General features: G+C 45.2%; 1 protein-coding gene across 2 annotated transcripts in view; it reads right to left on the bottom strand.

Moving 5' to 3' along the window:
* The window catches only part of FNDC3B (fibronectin type III domain containing 3B), a 258,662-nt gene that overhangs the window by 158,914 nt on the left and 78,607 nt on the right, over positions 1-21,141 (bottom strand). For both annotated transcript variants that reach the window (XM_035132789.3, XM_060274365.2), the window contains exon 3: positions 14,492-14,567. In XM_035132789.3, the coding sequence (XP_034988680.1) occupies positions 14,492-14,567 (76 nt within the window). The remainder of the gene's footprint in view (positions 1-14,491; positions 14,568-21,141) is intronic.

The raw sequence follows: 21,141 nt of genomic DNA, 5'->3' as shown, positions 1-21,141 counted from the left end.
TCCAACAGCTGCTAGATCTAAGAAAACCCCCAAGGCAGAATATTTTAAAGACATTCCCTCTCCAGGTGAAAAAAATGAAAATATGCAAGATGTACAGTGCGATAGTCTCAAGGCCTGGTTGTACAAACGAAGTAGCACAAATCACTCTAGTCAGTTATAATTTAACATAGTTCGGTGGACAAATTTGCACCACTGAATGGGGAAACGAATAAAATAGTACCAGTGGAAAAGTTGATTTAAATCCATTATTTTGTACCAGCCTTTTCTTCCTGCTGATTTAAGCCACCCTGACTTAAATGAACCACAATGGCTGTGCTCTGTCTCCTGGTCAAGAGACAGTGTTCTGGGAATTACAAGAGCATTATTGCACCCAATGTCTTCTGCTGGGCTTCCCATAGGCACCTAGGAATCAGGTGATGGACCAGAAGGGCCACTGATCCAGCAAACCCTTATTATGTTCTAAACTAAACACCACCAACAGTTTCTTTTTTTAAAAAAAAACGCAACTCACTATAATTTTAAAATTTCAGAAAAGCCCACAATATTATACAATATGTGCCTATGAAATATGAAACGCTCAGTGACCACATCCAAAATCTGAAGCAAAGGCTTTGGAATCAGAAAAAAGAAGCATCCCCCTTAGGCAGAATATTTTAAAACTGTTTTCTGGTACAATTGAGTCCATTTCCACACACACATATATAGTGTGTTTCCCGCCTTTATTTTTATGAGCTTCAGTGATAAATCATGTCTGGAATGAATGTGTTAGCTGAACCCAGAAATAGATTTGAGTTTGGCAGAGACAGAAACACCAACACGGAGAGCTCATTTTAGCTAAAGGCTTTGTGTTCCTACCAGTTTGTGTTGCCCTGCAATCCATTAAACATGATGGGAAGGGCACCCAAGTTTCCTCCCTCACCCACTTTGTTAGGTGAGAATGTGTTGTTTGTGTGTGTGTGTCTCTCACTTCCACAGTGCATACATACCACCTTCTTCAGATATCTTTCCCACGAAATCTTGGCCTAGTCTCTTTTTCTCACCGGAACTGAAATAAAACCTACCGGTATATAAATAGGTACCACTCCGGCGGGAAGGTAAACGGTGTTTCTGTGCATGGCTCTGGTTCGCCAGAAGCGGCTTAGTCATGCTGGCCACATGACCCGGAAGCTGTACACTGGCTCCCTCGGCCAGTAAAGTGAGATGAGCGTCGTAACCCCAGAGTCAGTCATGACTGGACCTAACAGTCAGGGGTTCCTTTACCTTTACCTTTACCATTACCACTGAGCACAGTATTTATCCCCATGTGGACTCCTCCAGGCCCACCACAAGCTACCAATTCAGGGGGCTCTCCAAGCGAATCAGGTTAAGCAGCCGCTGCAGCAAGATGAATACAGACACAGCCATTCTGACTTGCCAATGTCATGATGACACCCATCGTAAGTTGACTGCTTTGGCATTCTGACTGGTTCAGTGACTGCTCCATGAACACCGTGCCCTGGCAAAAACCATATGTTTGCACAAACGGATTATAACATTAAAATAAATAAAAAAAGATAACCACAAGAGGCTTTCAGCTGCAAAACTCAAGGCCTACAAGGCGGCCTACAAGTCCAAATGCACCCCCCACTTTCTAGATGCCGAAATCCCAATGGAGCAGAAAAGATTATTTATGTATGCAACCACGGCTGTGCAGATGTTACTGGCCCAGAGATGGAAAGAAGATAAAGTCCTGACCAGGGAAGAATGGCAGATTAAGTTGATGGGTTATGCCAAATGGCAAAAATGACCGGAAGAATCAGAAATCGGGAAGACCAAAATTTTAATAAGGAATGGGGGAAATTTATAATTTATCTTAAAAAGCATTGCAAACAGTTAAAATCGTTAGCGGGGCTGGAATAACACTTGTAGTTTAATGGTGAATTTAGGACATAATGGAGATGTAAAAGATTTGGATTACTATAAAGGATGCAGGAGGAAATGACTAACAACAGGACCCACAAAGGGGAGGAGGGAAGTCTATGAGATTCTTTGGAATCATGTTTTTATTATGTATGTTAGATATGGGATTGTAAAACTTGAATCTGAAAAACCAAATAAATAAATTTACAAATGCATCTCCCACGAGTCTTGCATCACAATCAGCAGGAGATAATTTTACCCTTCCTGCCTTTGGAAGGGGTGGCAGTGGTGGTGGGAAGAGGCAGGGAGTTAAGTAGCTGGTTGAACCCAATTTTTCACCCCGAAATTAACACTCATCTACATAAGAATAAAACAGCTATGTGGATTGTGTTATCTGAATGCAAAAATAGGCCCCAAAAAGAGGCACAATGGAAGACATATGAGTGCTGAAGTTAGCAGTTGTTGTTACTATTTGGTAGGGGAGAATATGAGCGCTTGCCTTGACGAGGCAGCTGCCTTCAACCTTTGGTAAAATGATGCAGGAATCCTACCCAAATCCCGACATCACAGGACGACTCCAATAGTTTGCAGAGCTTGCAAGGCTAGGCCTAGAGAGCTTCTCTGCCAAGACGCTGCCCCTTCTCCAGAACACACCATACAATCCCCATGATAAAAGGTTTACTGCACTGGAATGTCTAAACTAGAGACTAGCTTAAAACACAAATAGACTACTGACCCAAGCTATTTATTCCACCCTAACTTGAGGTCTTTGCTTACTGTAATTTGATGGTTTTAACTAAATCCGAGTGGACAGCAGGTTCTTTGACAAATAAGCCAGCGCCATATGGCTCAAGCTTTCTAGAGGGGGCCCACCGCAGAGACCGAACTGCCCCCTATGTCTGGATAAAGATACTCTCTTTTGAGCAAAAGCTGATGTCAGCTCGCTCAGTATTATAATACAAGCTGAGATCTACCTTAATCTAAAGAACAGAAGACTCGAGCACAGCAGGCCTAGCCAATTTACAATCTTCATTTGCTTTTCCAAGGGTCTCATCCTGTAAGGTCCTGGGCGCCTTTGGCACTCAACCAGCAAAGCACTTAAACCAAGGGTTTCGCCGTAATCCTGTGGATCAACTCGGTTTGGACCATGCATTTGCCTAAAGTGCACTGTGAACTCAGAACTCAGAAATGCTTGTCTGTGTTCAAAAAGAGTACACAGAGCATCTGAAAAAACAAACAACCAACACCAAAACCTTAAGTTGAGTCATCCAAGTGGGTTCTGACTGTAATTCTGTGTTATTGGCAAAGGAAGTATTTATTAGGCAGCAGAAATATTTACACAAAGAGACTGTTCTCCCCAACATGTAATCTGTATACAGTACAGTACCTATATGAAGACCAGGAAGATGGAAGAGTGATTGGGGAATGCAGGAATCGATATCTCCCAGAAGCTACTGGAACTCTTGGCACCACCAACAATTAAGAGTAAGACAGTAAGAGCTGTTCAGCAGTGGAATTTGCTGCCAAGGAGTGTGGTGGAGTCTCCTTCTTTGGAGGTCTTTAAGCAGAGGCGCCACATGGGGGCAATTGCGGGGGCGCCACATGGCCGCAATTGGACCCACACCAGTCGCAAAAATGTGCCTGGCTAATTTCTAGCACAGGTTAATATCTGCAGAAGAGGTCCTACAAATTGCCTTCGTGGAATCTGCTAACCTTTCTGTTGGGAGGGGCCCTGCACTGCTAGTTTTGCATAGGAAGCTGCCTTTCACTGAATCCATCCTATTGGGGTCTTGCTAGCTCAATGTCGCCTATACTGACTGGCAGCAGCTCTGCAAGGTTTTAGAGGAGTCTCTCCCTGAACTACCCGGATGTGGATTCGCACGACACAGCGGTGCAAAACTGCAGAGCTCAGGCTGGAAGCCCCCTCCCGTTTGCAAGCTGCTCCTCCGATGGGCAGAAGTCTATTTTGGTGTTAATCAGTATCCAAATAACGATGATTCCAATAGTACTACTAAAAATACTACTAGTGCAAAGTCAGGAGCCCAGGCTACGCTGCCTGAATCTCTGCGACATCTTGAGACAGGAAGAAGAAAATAACACTAAACTGAGGATGACTCAAGGGCTAATGGACCGTATTGTCCAAATCAAACAGTAGGGGAAATTCCATTCCAAATTTATCTCCTAATGGCAGGTCACCACAACGACCGAAAAATCATTGGCAGGAGGGAGTGCATTTATTAAGCAAACACCCCCCCCCCACTTGATTGTGCACGCATGCGCGCACACACACACCATGCGCAAACAAAGGAAAAAAAGAAGGTGCCTTCGTGTTGACCGGCCCGTTAAACCTGGACGACCGGAAAGTTTGTGGAGTCTTAAAATTATTTCTCATCCTGTGAGTGATTAATCCTTTTGCCCTTCTCCTCTGCAGCAGCACACTGTAGCTGCTCTGTTCTGCTCCAGTTGTGGGAAGCCACGTCAGCAGGAAATCATGCTGATTGCCAGGTCACATACATGACTGTCTGGAGCAGTCAGTGTGCAGCACATGCAGCACAAAGTCCTGCTCTCCTCCTCCTCCTACTTTCCACAAATGAAAAAAAGCTGCGAACGTCCTGGAAAGGAGCCCGATGCGATGAATGTGCTGGTCACTACTAGGTACATACAGAATAATCTACGGTTTCACGTCGACTTTATGCTCGAAGTTTCCATATTCCAGAGTTCCAAAAACATTTCCATTCACACAGAGAATATCCATTCCTCCCCCCCCCCAACCCAGTCTTCGAATATATACTGTACAGCAGCCAAGCAGAGATATTTGGAAAAGATTAATATAAGCCAAATCAAACTTCGCAGCTTTTTTATTTTTTTTAAAGCTAACTAGCACTGGGCATAGGGTGGCGCTGTGGTCTAAACCACTGAGCCTAGGGCTTGCCAATCAGAAGGTCGGCAGTTTGAATCTCTACAATGGGGTGAGCTCCCATTGCTCAGTCCCAGCTCCTGCCAACCTAGCAGTTCGAAAGCACACCCCAAAGTGCAAGTAGATAAATAGGTACCGCTCCGGCGGGAAGGTAAACGGTGTTTCTGTGCGCTGCTCTGGTTCGCCAGAAGCGACTTAGTCATGTTGGCCACATGACCCGGAAGCTGTCTGTGGACAAACGCTGGCTCCCTCGGCCTATAGAGCGAGATGAGCGCGCAACCCCACAGTCATCCACAACTGGACCTAACCTACCTTTACCTTTAGCACTGGGCAATTGCTTCAAGCAATGAGTGTGATTACGGTAGTTTGCCAGGCTTAAATTTAAGCCTTGAAAAGGGGGATGGGAGAGAGATAGAGAGGCAAAGTAATGTATCCTCATGGCAAGAAAAAACATCCTTCTGTATGCATGTGTCGCATTTGCAAGCTAGCCTATATTTCAAGTTTCATTGTGGATCACACTGGTAACTGCTAAGGTGCTACTATTTTTTTTAAAAAGCCACAATGCATAAGGAAATGTTGTAATGCTGCCCATCTCGAACTAGGCACATGTTGAACATCCATGTTCATCTTCAAAGGACTATTCTTCAACATCTGATAAATAAATAGAATGTCAAAACCAGAATTCAAGCATAATTCAGCCCCACCGGAAAGCAGCTACCCAGCAGATCACCTTGTTCAATCATTAACGCCGTTGCCTAGTCGCAAAAGGAGCTGCTCCAACCAGGTTTCACTAATGTGCTTTTAGTAGATAAGAAAAAAAATACGACAGTCTTGCAGATTTGTAATTTCAGGTTTACTCGGTGTGGAAACGCTGGGAAAGAATAGGAAAGTGGTAGACGAATACTACTGGAAAGTCTAACCCTGCAATGTAATGCAATATCTACGTAACATAATGTTGTATAAACCTTCTTGCTAATACAGTGGTTGGGTCCACCCCAAGCTAAAGTCAATCTGTGGGCAAATCTCACAAAAATATTTAAACCCAGCAAGAACGATGTGTAATTAATAGTGAGCGGCAACTATGTGTGTGTTTTAATAAGGTAATGTCCTGATGTGATTATTCCAATGAGGCTGACCCAGCTGAAGAAAATCAAGGAATTTTAAAATGCTAGAAAAGATAATTTACCAAAAAGAACAAAACCACACAAGCCCGGTTAAAAAAAGAAACCCACAAAGAATCATATGGAGTCTGCAAACAGAACAGACATAAATATTTTGGCTAACACAGTATGACCATTTGGATAGGAGCACAGGACAAATACAATCACATGTTGTTTGGACGGGGCTCCAGACCTCCAAGGTAGCTTTGGAGACCAGGCATCTGATACAGTGTAAAGTTTGATCAACAAAAGGATCGACAAAAATTGAATTGCACTGGCAAATCAGGCAATCACCAAGATGACAAATGATAAACTGGACAGGTGTTGCTTTTCCAAGTTTAGCAAATGAACTGCTTGTTTTTGGTAAGATGGGAATGCAATCAAAGGCAAAGAGAAAGTCTTCGCTGTATGCAGCTAATCCAAATTCTCTTGATGTTCCAAGGCTATTTAGATAAACGAGGCTCCATTTTCTTCAGACTATTACCCATCCCTCCCACCTCTCCCTCTCCCCCCCTCTCTCTGGAAACCCGTAATAAAATCCTAGTGAAAAATCAGTGCAAGGCTTCTTTTCGCTGTAATGGAATCAATGAGTAGAGCCAAGGAATCAAGAATGGTTTTTATGCTAGGTTATTTATGTGTTGAGGCAGCAACAAGACGAAAAATACTTCATGAGGAGAACGTCTCAGGTAGTTGCAAGGAACTTTTATGTCTGACTATCCGCCTTCAAAAACAACATCAGAGTCAGAGCGGCAGGGTAAAAGAAAGGAGTGAAAATTTAATATTGTCCGACTGCTTTAGAGACAAAAGGACAAGTTTGGTCAATAGTATGTCAGCATATTAAACGAAGATATAAGTGATCCTTTCGCTCATACACACAGGCGCTAAACAGTAGAATAGAGGAGATTTTGCCGGATGCAGCTGAGATCTACCAAACTTATCTCCTCTACTCATTTTACAGGCATCCTGTTCCTTCACACATGGTCAGTCCAAGCAGAAAGCAAACAATCCATAAGGGAGAGTGAAATGGATGGCTGTCTCCTGCCAGAATTTAAGCCTTAGGTGGAGTTTGCTGCCTGCTTAGGACTACATCCACAAGAAGACTTGGTCCTGGTGTAGAAAGGGTCTCTGCTGGGCTCACATCATCCAATGGTTAATGGCTTCATGCCCTCTTTAACTATCCTGAAAGTATGTGACTGCAAGTGGTCGCCGAGACCACATAACACCGATCCTGAAAGACCTACGTTGGCTCCCAGTATGTTTCCAAGCACAATTCAAAGTGTTGCTGCTGACCTTTCAAGCCCTCAATGGCCTCAGTCCAGTATACCTGAAGGAGCGTCTCCACACCTATCGTTCAGCCCAGACACTGAGGTCCAGCTCCAAGGGCCTTCTGGCAGTTCCCTCACTGCGAGAAGTGAAGCTACAGGGAACCAGGCAGAGGGCCTTCTCGGAAGTGGTGCCCGCCCTGTGGAACGCCCTCCCATCAGAAGTCAAGGAAATAAATAACTATCTGACTTTTAGTAGACATCTGAAGGCAGCCCTGTTTAGGGAAGTTTTTAATGTCTGATGTTTTATTGTATTTTAAATATTTTGTTGGAAGCCGTCCAGAGTAGTTGGGGAAACCCAGCCAGATGGGCGAGGTAATAATAATAATAATAATAATAATAATAATAATAATAATAATAATAATGTTGTTGTTGTTGTTGTTATCCTTATTGTGCAGTGGAATAATTCATTATTATTACACCTGTATAACTGCATGGTCTGCTGCAAGCCTGGGGTGCAGTATTACGTTCTGAAAGAATTTGGCAAAGGTTTTGAATAGGCCAATAATGTGATTTTCATCAGACACTGCCCATCAAATGCGTGAGTATATTAGCCACCAGGAGACTTTCACTTCAGCTACTGCTCTATTGACAGGTACTGACATTGTCCTGAAACCAGCTGGCCATCAGAATATGCCAGGAATGTTGAGCACATCAATGGCATTTGGTGATGCACCTCAATGCCCCACTGAGCTTCAATAGCATGCACAAGTTGGGGTAGCTGTAATTTTTTTTGGGGGGGGAATAGGAGAGGACCGGTTTGCTAGGTCTAATACACTAGGGAGGGTGTCTTCTGAATCATTCACCAATTGCTTCTTGTTGGGGGCGGCAGAGAGACAAGAATTTCCCCTCCCCACCCATCAACCTCTCTTCCAGCTGGGCAAGAAATTAGCAGGTGAAGCTTCTTATGTTTGGAGAGATGCAATTTCACCACTAAGGCCCTAGGCCAGCTATAAAGTTGGCAATTCTACCAAAATCGGGAAGCGGGGGGGGGGGGGCCAGGAGAAATCCTTCTGTGCAGAATGTGGTTACTATGTACTTGAGCTTCTATAAGAAAATCAATATTATCATTGCTAGGCAGCATTGTTCCTTATGCGTTACAGAGGTACGGGTGATTCATCTTGTCACCATTTGTTCAATACATTTCTTATTAATATAAGCTATCATCTACTTCATATGTTCTGCTCATTTCTGTCCTGGGATATCACATTCTTCATTACAACCATGGATCTGATCTCAACCTATATTGTGTGTGCTAGTTTGCAGAATAATTTATTGGAACTATTATGAAGCGCCTCAAGCAGAAAAACCCAGCAAGTTGATTAGCGATTGTGTGGGCCGAACTGGGCTCAGAGGAGAAGTCATGGAGTTTGGAAGAGCCCAAACTGCAGGTGAGTTTTCCGACACATGAGATTCCTCTTCCACGGTGACCAGGATGGGGGCACTTGGAAGAGGATGCCCCACATGCCTTGTCCACCTCTACCACCACAAACTCGTCCTGCCACACCCTAACAGTCAAAACATACTGCTTCTCTTAAGAAGGAAGAGTAAAGGTGACAACTTCTTGGCTCTTTGGCTTCCCCTCCAACTCGGCTCCCCCGTTCTCCAATCCATCATCACCCAAAATAATGGCCAGTGCAATGAACTCTGGAAGTTCTGGCTTGTTTGAGGGCACACTGCTTGGGGTGACCATGGAAAGGGGAGGGAGGAGAGGGAGGGATCATCTCATCATTGTCACCATTGTTAATCCAAAGGTATTGGGGGGGGGGGGTAATTTGAATAACTGGGAGGATGGCTATAGGTGGCAGCAGAAGGACAAGATGACACCTCCTGGCTTGAGAACCTTTTTGCATTTACAGTGGTACCTTGGTTGTCAAATTTAATCCGTTCCAGGAGTCTGTTTTGACTCCCGGAACCGTTCAAAAACCAAGGTGCGGCTTCCAATGGGCTGCAGGAGCTTCCTTCATTCAATCGAAAGCCGCAGATGCCGCGTCGAACGTTCGGCTTCCAAAAAACGTTCACAAACCGGAACACTTACTTCCGGGTTTGCGGCGTTCAGGAGCCGATTTGTTCAGGAGCTAAGCCGTTCGACGACCAAGGTACCACTGTACTCTGATTTTGTGGAGGAAACAGGGGAGTGAAACAAGATAAGACTGACAAAAGCCTCTCCCTAAAAGTTAACCATAAACTGTCCTTGAGGTTTTCAGGGAAGCAAATCCCCTTTCAAAAGATTTGCACTTAAGAAGAAGGAAAAACCCAGTAAGGCACTAAAAACATATAAGCTTCTGGATTCACTTTCATGTACAGAAAAATGACACATGGCAGATATTTTACAACTTGCGCTTCACTGTACTCCGGAAACTCTGGCTGTGTAATCATTTATTGGGGGGGGGAATCCCCCTATGTTGTAAAGGACACCTTTAGCACACTTGACAAGAACCTACAAGCCTCACAGATAGATAGGATCCAAAATAGAAGGGCAGAACACTGCCCAATTCTGCAACAATAGATATCATCCTTGGCAAGGGATAAAGAGCTACTGCTCTTTGCTTGGTGTTAACGACCCCTGAAGCACAATTATACAGGCATCCTGTTTCCTCTTTCCGGCTGCTAAGTTACTAGGGACAGGTGCAGAGGTAAGGGACTGGAAAGTGATTGATGGTGAATCACCAACCCTAGTTAGTTTTAGCATTGTGTTGACATAAGCCAGAACCATGATTGTGCATAGCACGGAATGGGGTGGAAGTTTTCGCTCAACAGCGAAGCGCGCATAATAACCTATAACCCTATATATGCACCGCCGTGAGTTTCATGTTAAGGCAGGTAGGCTATAAATGGGACACGTGCATTAAAACTTTCATTTATCTCTATCTCCATCAGCCATTTTGTCTGGTTCTAGTGCCAGGTTTAAAAATAAAACAAAAATGGCACACGCTTGGGTGGCGGCCAGTCAGGCCAGCCTGCAGCTAGCCAAAAGGCAACCCGTTGTGCCCATATTTCAACACACCGTCGCCTTTCTTCTTGAAGGGTACGAGTGTTTAGAACGGAGGGGAGCGCCGAAACTCAAAACGCTAACACAAATGTTTTCCATTAAAATTCAATCAACACTACAGCCAGACTACCAACTGAGACCGGGATCTGACTGATCGGAGAATGTCACCGGCTTTTCAAGACCGAGAGCTGAAAAGAATACCGAGAAAGACTCAATAAAAATACAGAAATGTCATAATCTTAAACACATGTGCATAAATGGAATGTGCGCACATGGACGCTTTTATTTAGAGCTACGTACAGGGGGCCAGAGCCTGGGGTGGAGAGAGTTCTGCATTTGGGTAGGGGCTTGCCCCCCCCAAAAAAAAAACCATGCCTGGACTTCACTGTTAGGCAATTAACAGCATTTCTAAAATGTTGCTGTGATTGTCTAAAATGGGCAGCAGCCATGGGAATTAAGAGCCCTGGATCAGTGTTCAAATGCTGCACCAGAACACACCAGTTCAAATTACAATTACAAGGAAGGGAACTTCTAACAAAATATTGAGAAGATTTTCTTCAGTGTATGGCCTGGTCAACAGCATAACAAACTGCCTAGGGAGGCGGTAGACTCTCCTTTGTCCAACACTAGCTACCAATTAGTTTCCAGGCCCAATTCAAAGTGCTGGTATTGACCCAGAAAGCCTTAAACAGCAATACCTCAAACAGCCTCTCTCCATATGAACCTACCCAGACCCTGAGATAAACTTCTGAGGCCCTTCTTCGTGTGCCTCCTCCATGAGAGTTCTGGAGGGTGGCAACACGAGACTGGGCCTTTTTTGCAGTGGCTCCCTGTTTGTGGAACGCTCTCCCCGGGGAGGCTCGCCTGGCTCCTGCATTACACACCTTTAGACACCAGGAAAAAAACATCCCTCATCTCCCAGACCTTTGGGCTGGCTGAAATCCAACGCCCTTTTAAAATGTGGTGTGTTTTTCTTGGGGGGGGGGTTAGGGGGAGTATTGGGTTGTTTTTGGTTTTATTATTTATATTGTGATTTTTATATATGTTGTGAACCACCTTGAGACCTGGGGGGGATAGAGGGCGGTGTGCATATTTAATAAATAATAACAATAATTGTTAGAGGCTTTTAAGCAGTGGTGACTAATCAAGGATGCTGCAACAGCAGATCTCCTGCATCTTGTGAGCTGCAGGTCAGTTCTCCTATGAAGCCACACTCAAGTGCCTTAATACAGTCATACTTCGGTTTAAGTACGCTTCGGTTTGAGTGCTTTCAGTTTAAGTACTCCGCGGACCCATCTGGAACGGATTAATCCACTTTCCATTACTTTCAATGGGAAAGTTCCCTTCAGGTTAAGTACGCTTCAGTTTAAGTACTCCGCGGACCATCTGGAACGGATTAATCCACTTTCCATTACTTTCAATGGGAAAGTTCCCTTCAGGTTAAGTACGCTTCAGATTGAGTACTCCGCGGACCATCTGGAACGGATTAATCTATTTTCCATTACTTTCAATGGGAAAGTTCCCTTCAGGTTAAGTACAGTGGTACCTCTACTTACGAATTTAATGCATTCCGAACGCACATTCATAAGTCGAAAAAAATTGTAAATCGAATCCCATAGGAATGCATTGGGAGAAAAAATTCGTAAGTCGAAGCAACCCTATCTAAAAATTCGTAAGTAGAAAAATTCCTATCTAAACCGCATCCAAGACGGCGGACGGAGCTCCATTCGTAGGTAGAAACATTCGTAAGTAGAGTTATTCGTAAGTAGAGGTGCCACTGTACAGACTTCCGGAACCAATGGTGTACTTAAACCGAGGTACCACGGTACTGAAAACTCTGGCAACTTGCAATGCCTGGAGCTACAACTAGGGCCTGGGGCCATGGATTCTGAACATCGGATATCAATAGGTAAGTCACAAGTCCAAGCCATCTCAATTAGCTGCTTTTCATTTCTACTTTATAAGGAGGGAGGGTGAGGTGGAAACACACACACCACAAATGGAAATCGTTTGATGAGCTTATTCGACTGCAGGTCACGAATGAATTGCTTCTTTCTTAATACTGAGCTCAAATGATTAGCTCTCTTGCTTTCATGATCACTGGCTTCAAGCAAGGAGGGGAAAAATAAAGTATAAAGCACCATAGCCCCTGGGTAGACTTATTTACCATGAATGACTCACACAGAGTTATGCATGAGTGCGAGCACCAACCTTTCCCCAAAACTGGCAACGTTACAGGGAGCATTTTAATTTTAATTTTAAATGAAAGTGGTGAAGGTGTGAGCTTCGCTTGGGAAAGTTTCGCCATTACAGCAAGAAGCACAAATGCGCTTTTCTTCAGCATTAGGCATGAATTATATATTGATCCAACACCTCAGATGTAGTCAAAGTGAATAAAATCTAACCCGACATTTTGCTTACTGGTTTTCCTCGCCTCTCTTTAGGGACAATGTGTGATATTATTAAAGGCAGAGGTTTGATAGGACTTGCGATTCTGGACTGTCACAGCTGGGGGGAATCCACCTGAAGTTGCCACATCAAATGCCCACCTCCTGTATGCTAAACTGGGTAAGATGAGGATTTTATTATCCTTTTATCCTTCCCTTTATCACAAGATCTTTGGGCGTTTCACAGAATAAAATACAAGAACGTAAGTGGCAACAAAGCAATAACCTTCCCCACTTCCCACAGATGCATTTAAAAGGCTGCAGAATATCCATCAGCCAAGGGCCTGGTTGAAGTGGAACGTTGTCGCCTAAAAATTACATAATGAAGGCGCCAGGAGTACCTCCCTAGGGAGAACATTCCACAAATGGGGAACCACTACAGAGAAGGCCCCGTTCTCATTTTGCCAACCTTCACACCTTACGTGGAAGAGGCACACAAAGAAGAGCCTCGGGTGATGATCACAAGAGTCTGGCATGGCTTATATGACGAGAGGAGGTCCGCAGGCACATAATGTATGTATCTGAACCACCCATGTTACCCTCACTACAAACCAGAACAGTGATTCCATTTGGCAGAGAGTGACTGGCACAGTTAAGTTTCACAACGAAGAGGAATTTGAACCCAGGTCTCCCAGGCTAAAGACTTGCACTCTAGCCATTCCACCGCATTACCTCCTTCCTCACCATAAATATGGCAGTTCCTATGTAGTCAAGGAGTTGGGGGGGGGGCCTTTTAAGTCAACCTTCTGCCTGGAAGCCCTCCAAAAAATGGCTGCCCACTCTCTGCTCAAAGACCCCCAACTTCTGCCCAAATGAACAAGAACGGGGGCTGGGAAACATTTTGTCCTTCAAGATGTTCCCGTTGTTGTTGCTTCGTTTATGCATCTCTTCCCACAAGGTACCTCAAAGTGATCTGCGATGCAACATACATAAAACAGATACATACTGTATATAAAAAACAGGTGAACAGCACAAAATCAGTTCAAATCCAAGGCAGCTATTGAGTGAGGTAAAGATTCTGGAAGATTCGTTGAAGGAGGAATGCATGGAGCAGACTCCAAAAAGACAGCGGAGAAGGAGCACGTCTGGTATGCAATGGGGAGGGGGGAGTTCTAAAGGTAGGTTGGTGCCACCCCAACTAAAGGCCCAAATTTGATGCTGTGCTAAGTAGACCTTCTGATAGGATGGCATCTGCAGGATGGCCTCTCCTGCAAAACAGGGTGACTTTTTAGGCAGCCTGGTCCCACGCTGCATAGCACTTTGAGCACCAGTACCAGCCCAGTAGCTAACTGGTACCCCATGCAATTCTTTCAGCGCTGGTGTAATATCATGGGGTTAGTCCATCCTAGTGAGTAGTTGACCCTCCACATCATACACCTACTGCAGCTTCTGGGCTAGCCTCAAGGAAGTCCAGCAGCCCAGCCACCATGGTCAATAGCCAAAGACAATAGGACCTTCTCAAAGTTCATGCACCTATCTAAGGGGTGGAGCAGTGGCCCAGCTCCAAATAAAATAGCGTCTTTGAGGGCTGTGAAGCCGAACTGCAAGTCATCCACGCTTCCTCTAAAAGTTTGGCAAACTGAAAATATTTAAGGCTGTCAGTTGCACCTTCGTGAACACTGCTTTATTTTCATTGGTGAAAGGATAGAGCAAAAGCAACGAATCCACGGGTGATCGGCCAAGGATATTAACTGGACAGAAATGTATTTTCCACATTCCAACCAGGAATGTTCTCTTAATAAAGGCTTCCTTACCTTGAATGCACTGAAGAGTCCCATCTTCTCCCCTTATTGTAAAAGTTTCACCTGGATTAACTTGGACAAAAATGACCTGCCAAAATAAAGAACCTGGTGTCAAAATCTTATAAAGAACATATCCATGAATTGTATGCATTCTCTCCGGAACATAGGCATGAAACAAGATATTTGAAAGGGGTGGGAGACTGGGGGACTTAACTAGATCATTGTTTCCCAACCTGAAACCCTCAATGTGTTGTTGGGACTCCAAATCCCATCAGCCCCAGCCAACATGGCGGATGATCTGGGATGAAGGGAGTTGTAGCCCAAAACATTTGGGAGGCCAACAGCTATAAACTAGAGAAGTCCTGGAATTATATATATTTTTTATTAAATTTCTATATAGCCCTTCATCTGAGGGTCAGGGGGAGGGTTACAATATAAAAATTCAAAAATGCATGACATAACAATAATTGATACAAAAGAAAGCCGGCATGACTGAACAACAGAATAGATGGTGTTAGAATACAAAAGTCTCGCCTGAAATAAAAACGCACATGTTCCGTCAAGCTAAAATATAAATCTGCAGTAAGGCAAGCCAAGACCAAACATTTGAAAGGGGGGGGAGATGTTTTTTTAAAAAACTGATGCTAAGCAGAAAACAAGCCAGGGAAGCAATGGTACTATGCAATAACAAATAATACAGTAGTGTAAAGAAAGACTGGGGAATGGAGAGAAATTTCATTAAAGACCAGACCCCGGCAATATTGCTCCTTAAATCCCAACACTGCCGTTTTGTCTGTTCCTGGATCGGCAAACACTCCTCATCCACATCGTAACAGCCTCTGTAACCTTTCCACCCAATTCTTTACTTTTTTTCCTGTATCCTGTTCCATCCCTGCCCTGTGACCTTCCCTCCTCTAGCAGCATAAAACCTTTGGCGCAATCCCTTAGGCCAGAAAGGCCAAAGAAAGGAAGGTACTGTATACCTAACTAAATAAATGCACACTCCACCCAGGTCTGCTTTGCTATCATCTTCCTCCTCTCTTCTTCTGCAGTCTCACCTGTGCCCAATTCTAGACTGCCAGCTCTTCAGGGCAGGGGACTGGCCCTCTTACATTTTGTAGAGAGCAATGCACTTCGATGGCACTATTGAACATACAGTACATGCAACAGTATGCTATTGGGAGTGGGGGGCGGGGGGGCTGCTGCAGAATGTATTTTTGCAGCAGCCCCTACTCACTCAAATGACCTGCTTGCACGAGCGGCATAACATCAAAAGAGATCACGCCTCCGCTTCCATCATCGCAAACCACAACCTGCAATTTTCCCTGTTCGTGGAAGGGTGATCTCGTGCAAGCTCATTCCTCTCAGTACCACCCATTAGTAATCTTGTAATTCAATGAACACAAGGGAAGATTGCCAATGGGCGGTGTGCAGGTGCCTGGGAGCACACCCCGATCACATTTAGCACGCCCAGAGGCAATTTTATGCATCATAAAACACCCCAAATCTTTCTCTCCCCCCCAATATACGAGCAATTATTTGCACGATTTAGTAGGGCACACTATCTCCTTAAGGTGCATTAACCTGTTTCATAACGCTTGGTTATATTGTTCACTACAAGATGTCAGCACACAAAACTGGTGTGTGGAAGAGGCAGGGCGCATGTTGTTGCTCCAGGCCCATTAAACGCAGATTTGGAAAAATGATTAGAATGACTAAAAACATGGAACACTGTTAGTTTTGCTTCAGTGGCATTTGTTGTTGTTGTTGTTTAGTCGTTTAGTCGTGTCCAACTCTTCGTGACCCCATGGATCATAGCACGCCAGGCACTCCTGTCTTCCACTGCCTCCCGCAGTTTGGTCAAACTCATGTTGGTAGCTTCAAGAACACTGTCCAGCCATCTCGTCCTCTGTCACCCCCTTCTCCTAGTGCCCTCAATCTTTCCCAACATCAGGGTCTTTTCCAGGGAGTCTTCTCTTCTCATGAGGTGGCCAAAGTATTGGAGCCTCAGCTTCACGATCTGTCCTTCCAGTGAACACTCAGGGCTGATTTCCTTAAGAATGGATAGGTTTGATCTTCTTGCAGTCCATGGGACTCTCAAGAGTCTCCTCCAGCACCATAATTCAAAAGCATCAATTCTTCGGCGATCAGCCTTCTTTATGGTCCAGCTCTCACTTCCATACATCACTACTGGGAAAACCATAGCTTTAACTATACGGACCTTTGTTGGCAAGGTGATGTCTTGCCTACAAAAAATGATTAGAATGACTAAAAACATGGAACACTGTTAGTTTTGCTTCAGTGGCATAGAACATGATTATTGCTCTCAGAGACTGCAAACATGATCTCCTCTCAGTTAACCTAGACTGAAAGCTTCCATAGAAAACACGCTACAGCATTTGTTGAGTTATAGTCATGCTAAGTTAATGCATGCGTAAGTTTTTGTTCTCTTTATTTAATCTGATTTTTTTAAAAAAAGCTGGGGGCAGGGGCGGGAATCCATTCCGTGTCCACTGCTTTCCGACATGGCAATGCTAGAGAGGGTTACCACCACCACCCAAGTCACAGCTGTCGCCCTTTTCATTGCACACAAGAACATCTGACATGAAAAGCCGTTTTCAAAAGACGTGGCATCTTCCTGTATTAAGGGCTTCCAAACACAAACAAGGAGGAAAGAGCTATCTATAGCTACTGTTTACATTGCACATCTTCGCAAGCAGCAGTATCCTGAGCGCAGTGTGAGGCTGTCTAGGTTTATTTTAGTCACCAGTGTCTGAAAGGGTCATATCCTAATGGCACAAAAGTTTACAGAGTCCGAAGCAAATGATCCTGCAGAATTGAAGGATCAGATAACAGAATGTGGTTACTTGAAAAGGGGGGTGCATCACAAAATCTGGGGGAGCAATTAGCTTCTGCAAGCCAGTTCAACATTACCCCATAACACACCCAATGTTGGTGAAGCTAACTCTTTACTCGAAGAAACCAAAGCAGCTCAGGCCTAGTGATCTTCCCAGTAGGTCTTCCCAGTAAGTCTAAGGCTCCATCCCCAGCAACCTGAGGCTCCTTCATCTTGTCTCTCTTTGCTCCACCCTCTTCATTCCTCTTCGTGTTCTGGGAGACCAGGGGGAGGGAAGCTGGTCGCAGCAGGAAGGGGAGACCCCCCTGGCTTCTTCAGCCGCCTGCCTCATCTCTGTCGCTTTGGCCCCCTCTGCTACTGCCTCTGATTCTTGACTGCTCTCTGCCCCAGCCTCTTCCTGCTCACTAAACCCTGTCACCTATTCGGCTTCTGACACCTCCTCCCCTTCCTCCCAGTCTGCTCCCTCTGATCGCTCATGGCCATCCCACCACCAATTCCCTGGCTCTGAGCCTTCTTCCCCTGGGGGTTCCCTAGCTGCTGCCCCCTCCCCACTCCTCTACATCCAGCCAGTCCATGACACAGGCTGAGCTTCTGTCCTGTGGAATCCGCAAAATGCACTGACAAGCTGGAACGTGTCCAGAAGAGGGCAACCAAAATGGTCAAAGGCCTGGAAACGATGCCTTATGAGGAACAGCTTAGGGAGCTGGGTATGTTTAGCCTGGAGAAGAGAAGGTTAAGGGGTGATATGATAGCCATGTTCAAATATATGAAAGGATGTCATATGGAGGAAGGAGAAAGATTGTTTTCTGCTGCTCCAGAGAAGCGGACACGGAGCAATGGATTCAAACTTCAAGAAAGAAGATTCCACCTAAACAGTAGGAAGAACTTCCTGACAGTAAGAGCTGTTCGGCAGTGGAATTTGCTACCAAGGAGTGTGGTGGAGTCTCCTTCTTTGGAGGTCTTTAAGCGGAGGCTTGACAGCCATCTGTCAGGAATGCTTTGATTGTGTTTCCTGCTTGGCAGGGGGTTGGACTGGATGGCCCTTGTGGTCTCTTCCAACTCTATGATTCTATGATTCATTCATCTACCTCATTTCCCTTTTGCAAACCAAAATGGTTGCCATTCACTTCTATGGAGGGGTAGGAAGCAAAGCATTAATACTACAGAGAAGTATGCAGAAAGCCCCCAGGTCCAGTTCCCTGCATTTCTAGTTAAAAGATTTGGTTGCAGGCAATGGGGACACGGTTGCAGTAATGGAGAAATGGAACATCTGCACTAAATGGAGTTTTCTTGGCAGGGATACTGGAGTGGCTTGCCAGTTCCTTCTCCAGGTGGATCACGTTTAGTCAAAACTCTCCACTATGACCTGTCCATCTTGGGTGGCCCTGCATGGCATAGCTCATAGCTTCTCTGAGTTATTCAAGCCCCTTCGCCACGACAAGGCATTGATCCATGAAGGGGACGCCTGCTTCTTGGGAGAAAAGCAATGACAAACCTAGACAGCATCTTAAAAAGCAGAGACATCACCTTGCCGACAAAGGTCCGTATAGTTAAAGCTATGGTTTTCCCAGTTAAAGCTATGGAAGTGAGAGCTGGACCATAAAGAAGGCTGATCGCCGAAGAATTGATGCTTTTGAATTATGGTGCTGGAGGAGACTCTTGAGAGTCCCATGGACTGCAAGAAGATCAAACCTATCCATTCTTAAGGAAATCAGCCCTGAGTGCTCCCTGGAAGGACAGATCGTGAAGCTGAGGCTCCAATACTTTGGCCACCTCATGAGAAGAGAAGAATCCTTGGAAAAGACCCTGATGTTGGGAAAGATTGAGGGCACTAGGAGAAGGGGACGTCAGAGGACAAGGTGGTTGGACAGTGTTCTCGAAGCTACGAACATGAGTTTGACCAAACTGCGGGAGGCAGTGCAAGACAGGAGTGCCTGGCGTGCTATGGTCCATGGGGTCACGAAGAGTCGGACACGACTAAACGACTAAACAACAACAACAAAGCACTAAATGGGCAAACGGACAGCAATCCCCCAAGAGTGAGCCAGGTTTCGCCCTCCAGTTGTCCTTGCCATTTTCAAGCCCCCAAGGGGAATAAATGGCACCTGGGGACAGAGGAAGACCTTTACGTTCTCCTCCCCACAACACAGCCCAAAAAACTCCAGGGAGATAGGGCACTAGATGACCTTTCTCATTGTCTCCAATTCTCCAATTCTATGTTGCAACCGATTAAAGTGCAGCTGGGGGAACTCCAAACCGGAGTGACATCACACAGAGCATTTTGTCACTTAGCTGCATGAATGGATGTTGTGTATACGCCGCCGTTTGCAGCAACATTAGCAGACAGAGAGACCAATGGCACAGGACTGCTGTTTTTGGCAGCAGCCAGGCATCTCCAATAGCCTTTTAGTTCCAGCATCTTCCCAAAAAGGTACAGCCGTTTCCAAAGCCTTTATACAGGAAACCCATCAATGGTTTTGAGCCGCCTCCAGGCCTGATTCCCAGACAGCCCCCGTTTCTGATCTTCAGCTCAACGCACAATGCCACGTTGGTTCCACGATGCTCAAGAATGAGAGAGAGCACCAACCCCTCCAGTCAAAATTCCTGAAGTCCTTCTGAGACTATGGCGTTACTGCAAGGTACCATGCTATGTTTAGCGTTAAGCTTGATGATCTTTCCACTGATAATCAAGGCAAAAGACCCCGTTTCAGAACATCAATAAGATGTTTGGAAATTAAGATCGGCGCACGTTAAGAAATTACAGAATTGCATATCTAAGCTTTTTGGGGGGGAGGGGAGAACATTTCTGCACGAACCCACTGTCAGTGTTAAAATTACAAGTTCTAGAAAGGGAGAGAGGGAGAGGAAATGCTAACATGGCCAATTATGCGAGGTTTGCAACGAGCCTTTCTTAAAGACACTGATCAGGGCAGACAGGGACAGTAAAGACACCACAATCAAAGTCCCAGAAGAGATAAAAATAAACCGACAAAAGCCAGGCCAGTCCATCTGTGACCTCGACTCCATCAGCAGTGAAAGACATCTGCCTTCCAGCCTCCAAACTTCTATGCATTATTCACAAGGGTCATAGCTTCCTCAAAATAAAGCATACCATTGAAAACAAAGCAAGGGAGCCGGGGAGATCAAAACACATGTCGCTCCTTAAAGACACACATGTTATTTTTAAGTTGTATAGCATTTCAATAACTTTCAAGCCACAGGACGTTTTAGATGTGAAGGCCAGGGCTCCGATCTCCAAAAAGGAAACTTCAACCTTCCCATTTGGCATTCGATGTGCCGGTTCAAACGATGTCACCCAGAAGCATTTTCCTCCTCCACCCTTCAATGGTGAAGGGAATGCCTTCTGCACATGTTCAGGAGCGCTCTCACCTACTGCCGTCCTTGGAAGTTGCAGAAACTGGCCGGGTGCAAATGGAGCAGTCAAAGAAGAAGAAGAAGAAGAAGAAGAAGAAGAAGAAGAAGAAGAAGAAGAAGAAGGAGGAGGAGGAGGAGGAGGAGGAGGAGGAGGAGGAGGAGGAGGAGGAGGAGGAGGAGGAGGAGGAGGAGGAGGAGGAGGAGGAGGCCTTCCACGCCCTTTGCAAAAGCTTTTTTACTTCTTGTGTGATTCGGACCTGCTGAGTCACTATGGCAACCAGGCAGTAATTTCGCAAGCCACCTCAAGCCCTCAGTTCCAGCATCCGAATGCTCAATCTCCACTTCTAGCAGTTTCACACACAAAGGTGTGCGCGCACACAAATCATTGTCATCCTTCGCAAGTCTCCAGTCGTCCCTGCGATGCAATGCC

The sequence above is a fragment of the Zootoca vivipara genome, chromosome 5, assembly GCF_965207765.1.
Source record: "Zootoca vivipara chromosome 5, rZooViv2.hap1.1, whole genome shotgun sequence".
Classification (NCBI taxonomy): Eukaryota; Metazoa; Chordata; class Lepidosauria; order Squamata; family Lacertidae; genus Zootoca; species Zootoca vivipara.
Note: the sequence above shows the minus strand (reverse complement) of the source record. Positions and strands in the feature narration are given on the sequence as shown.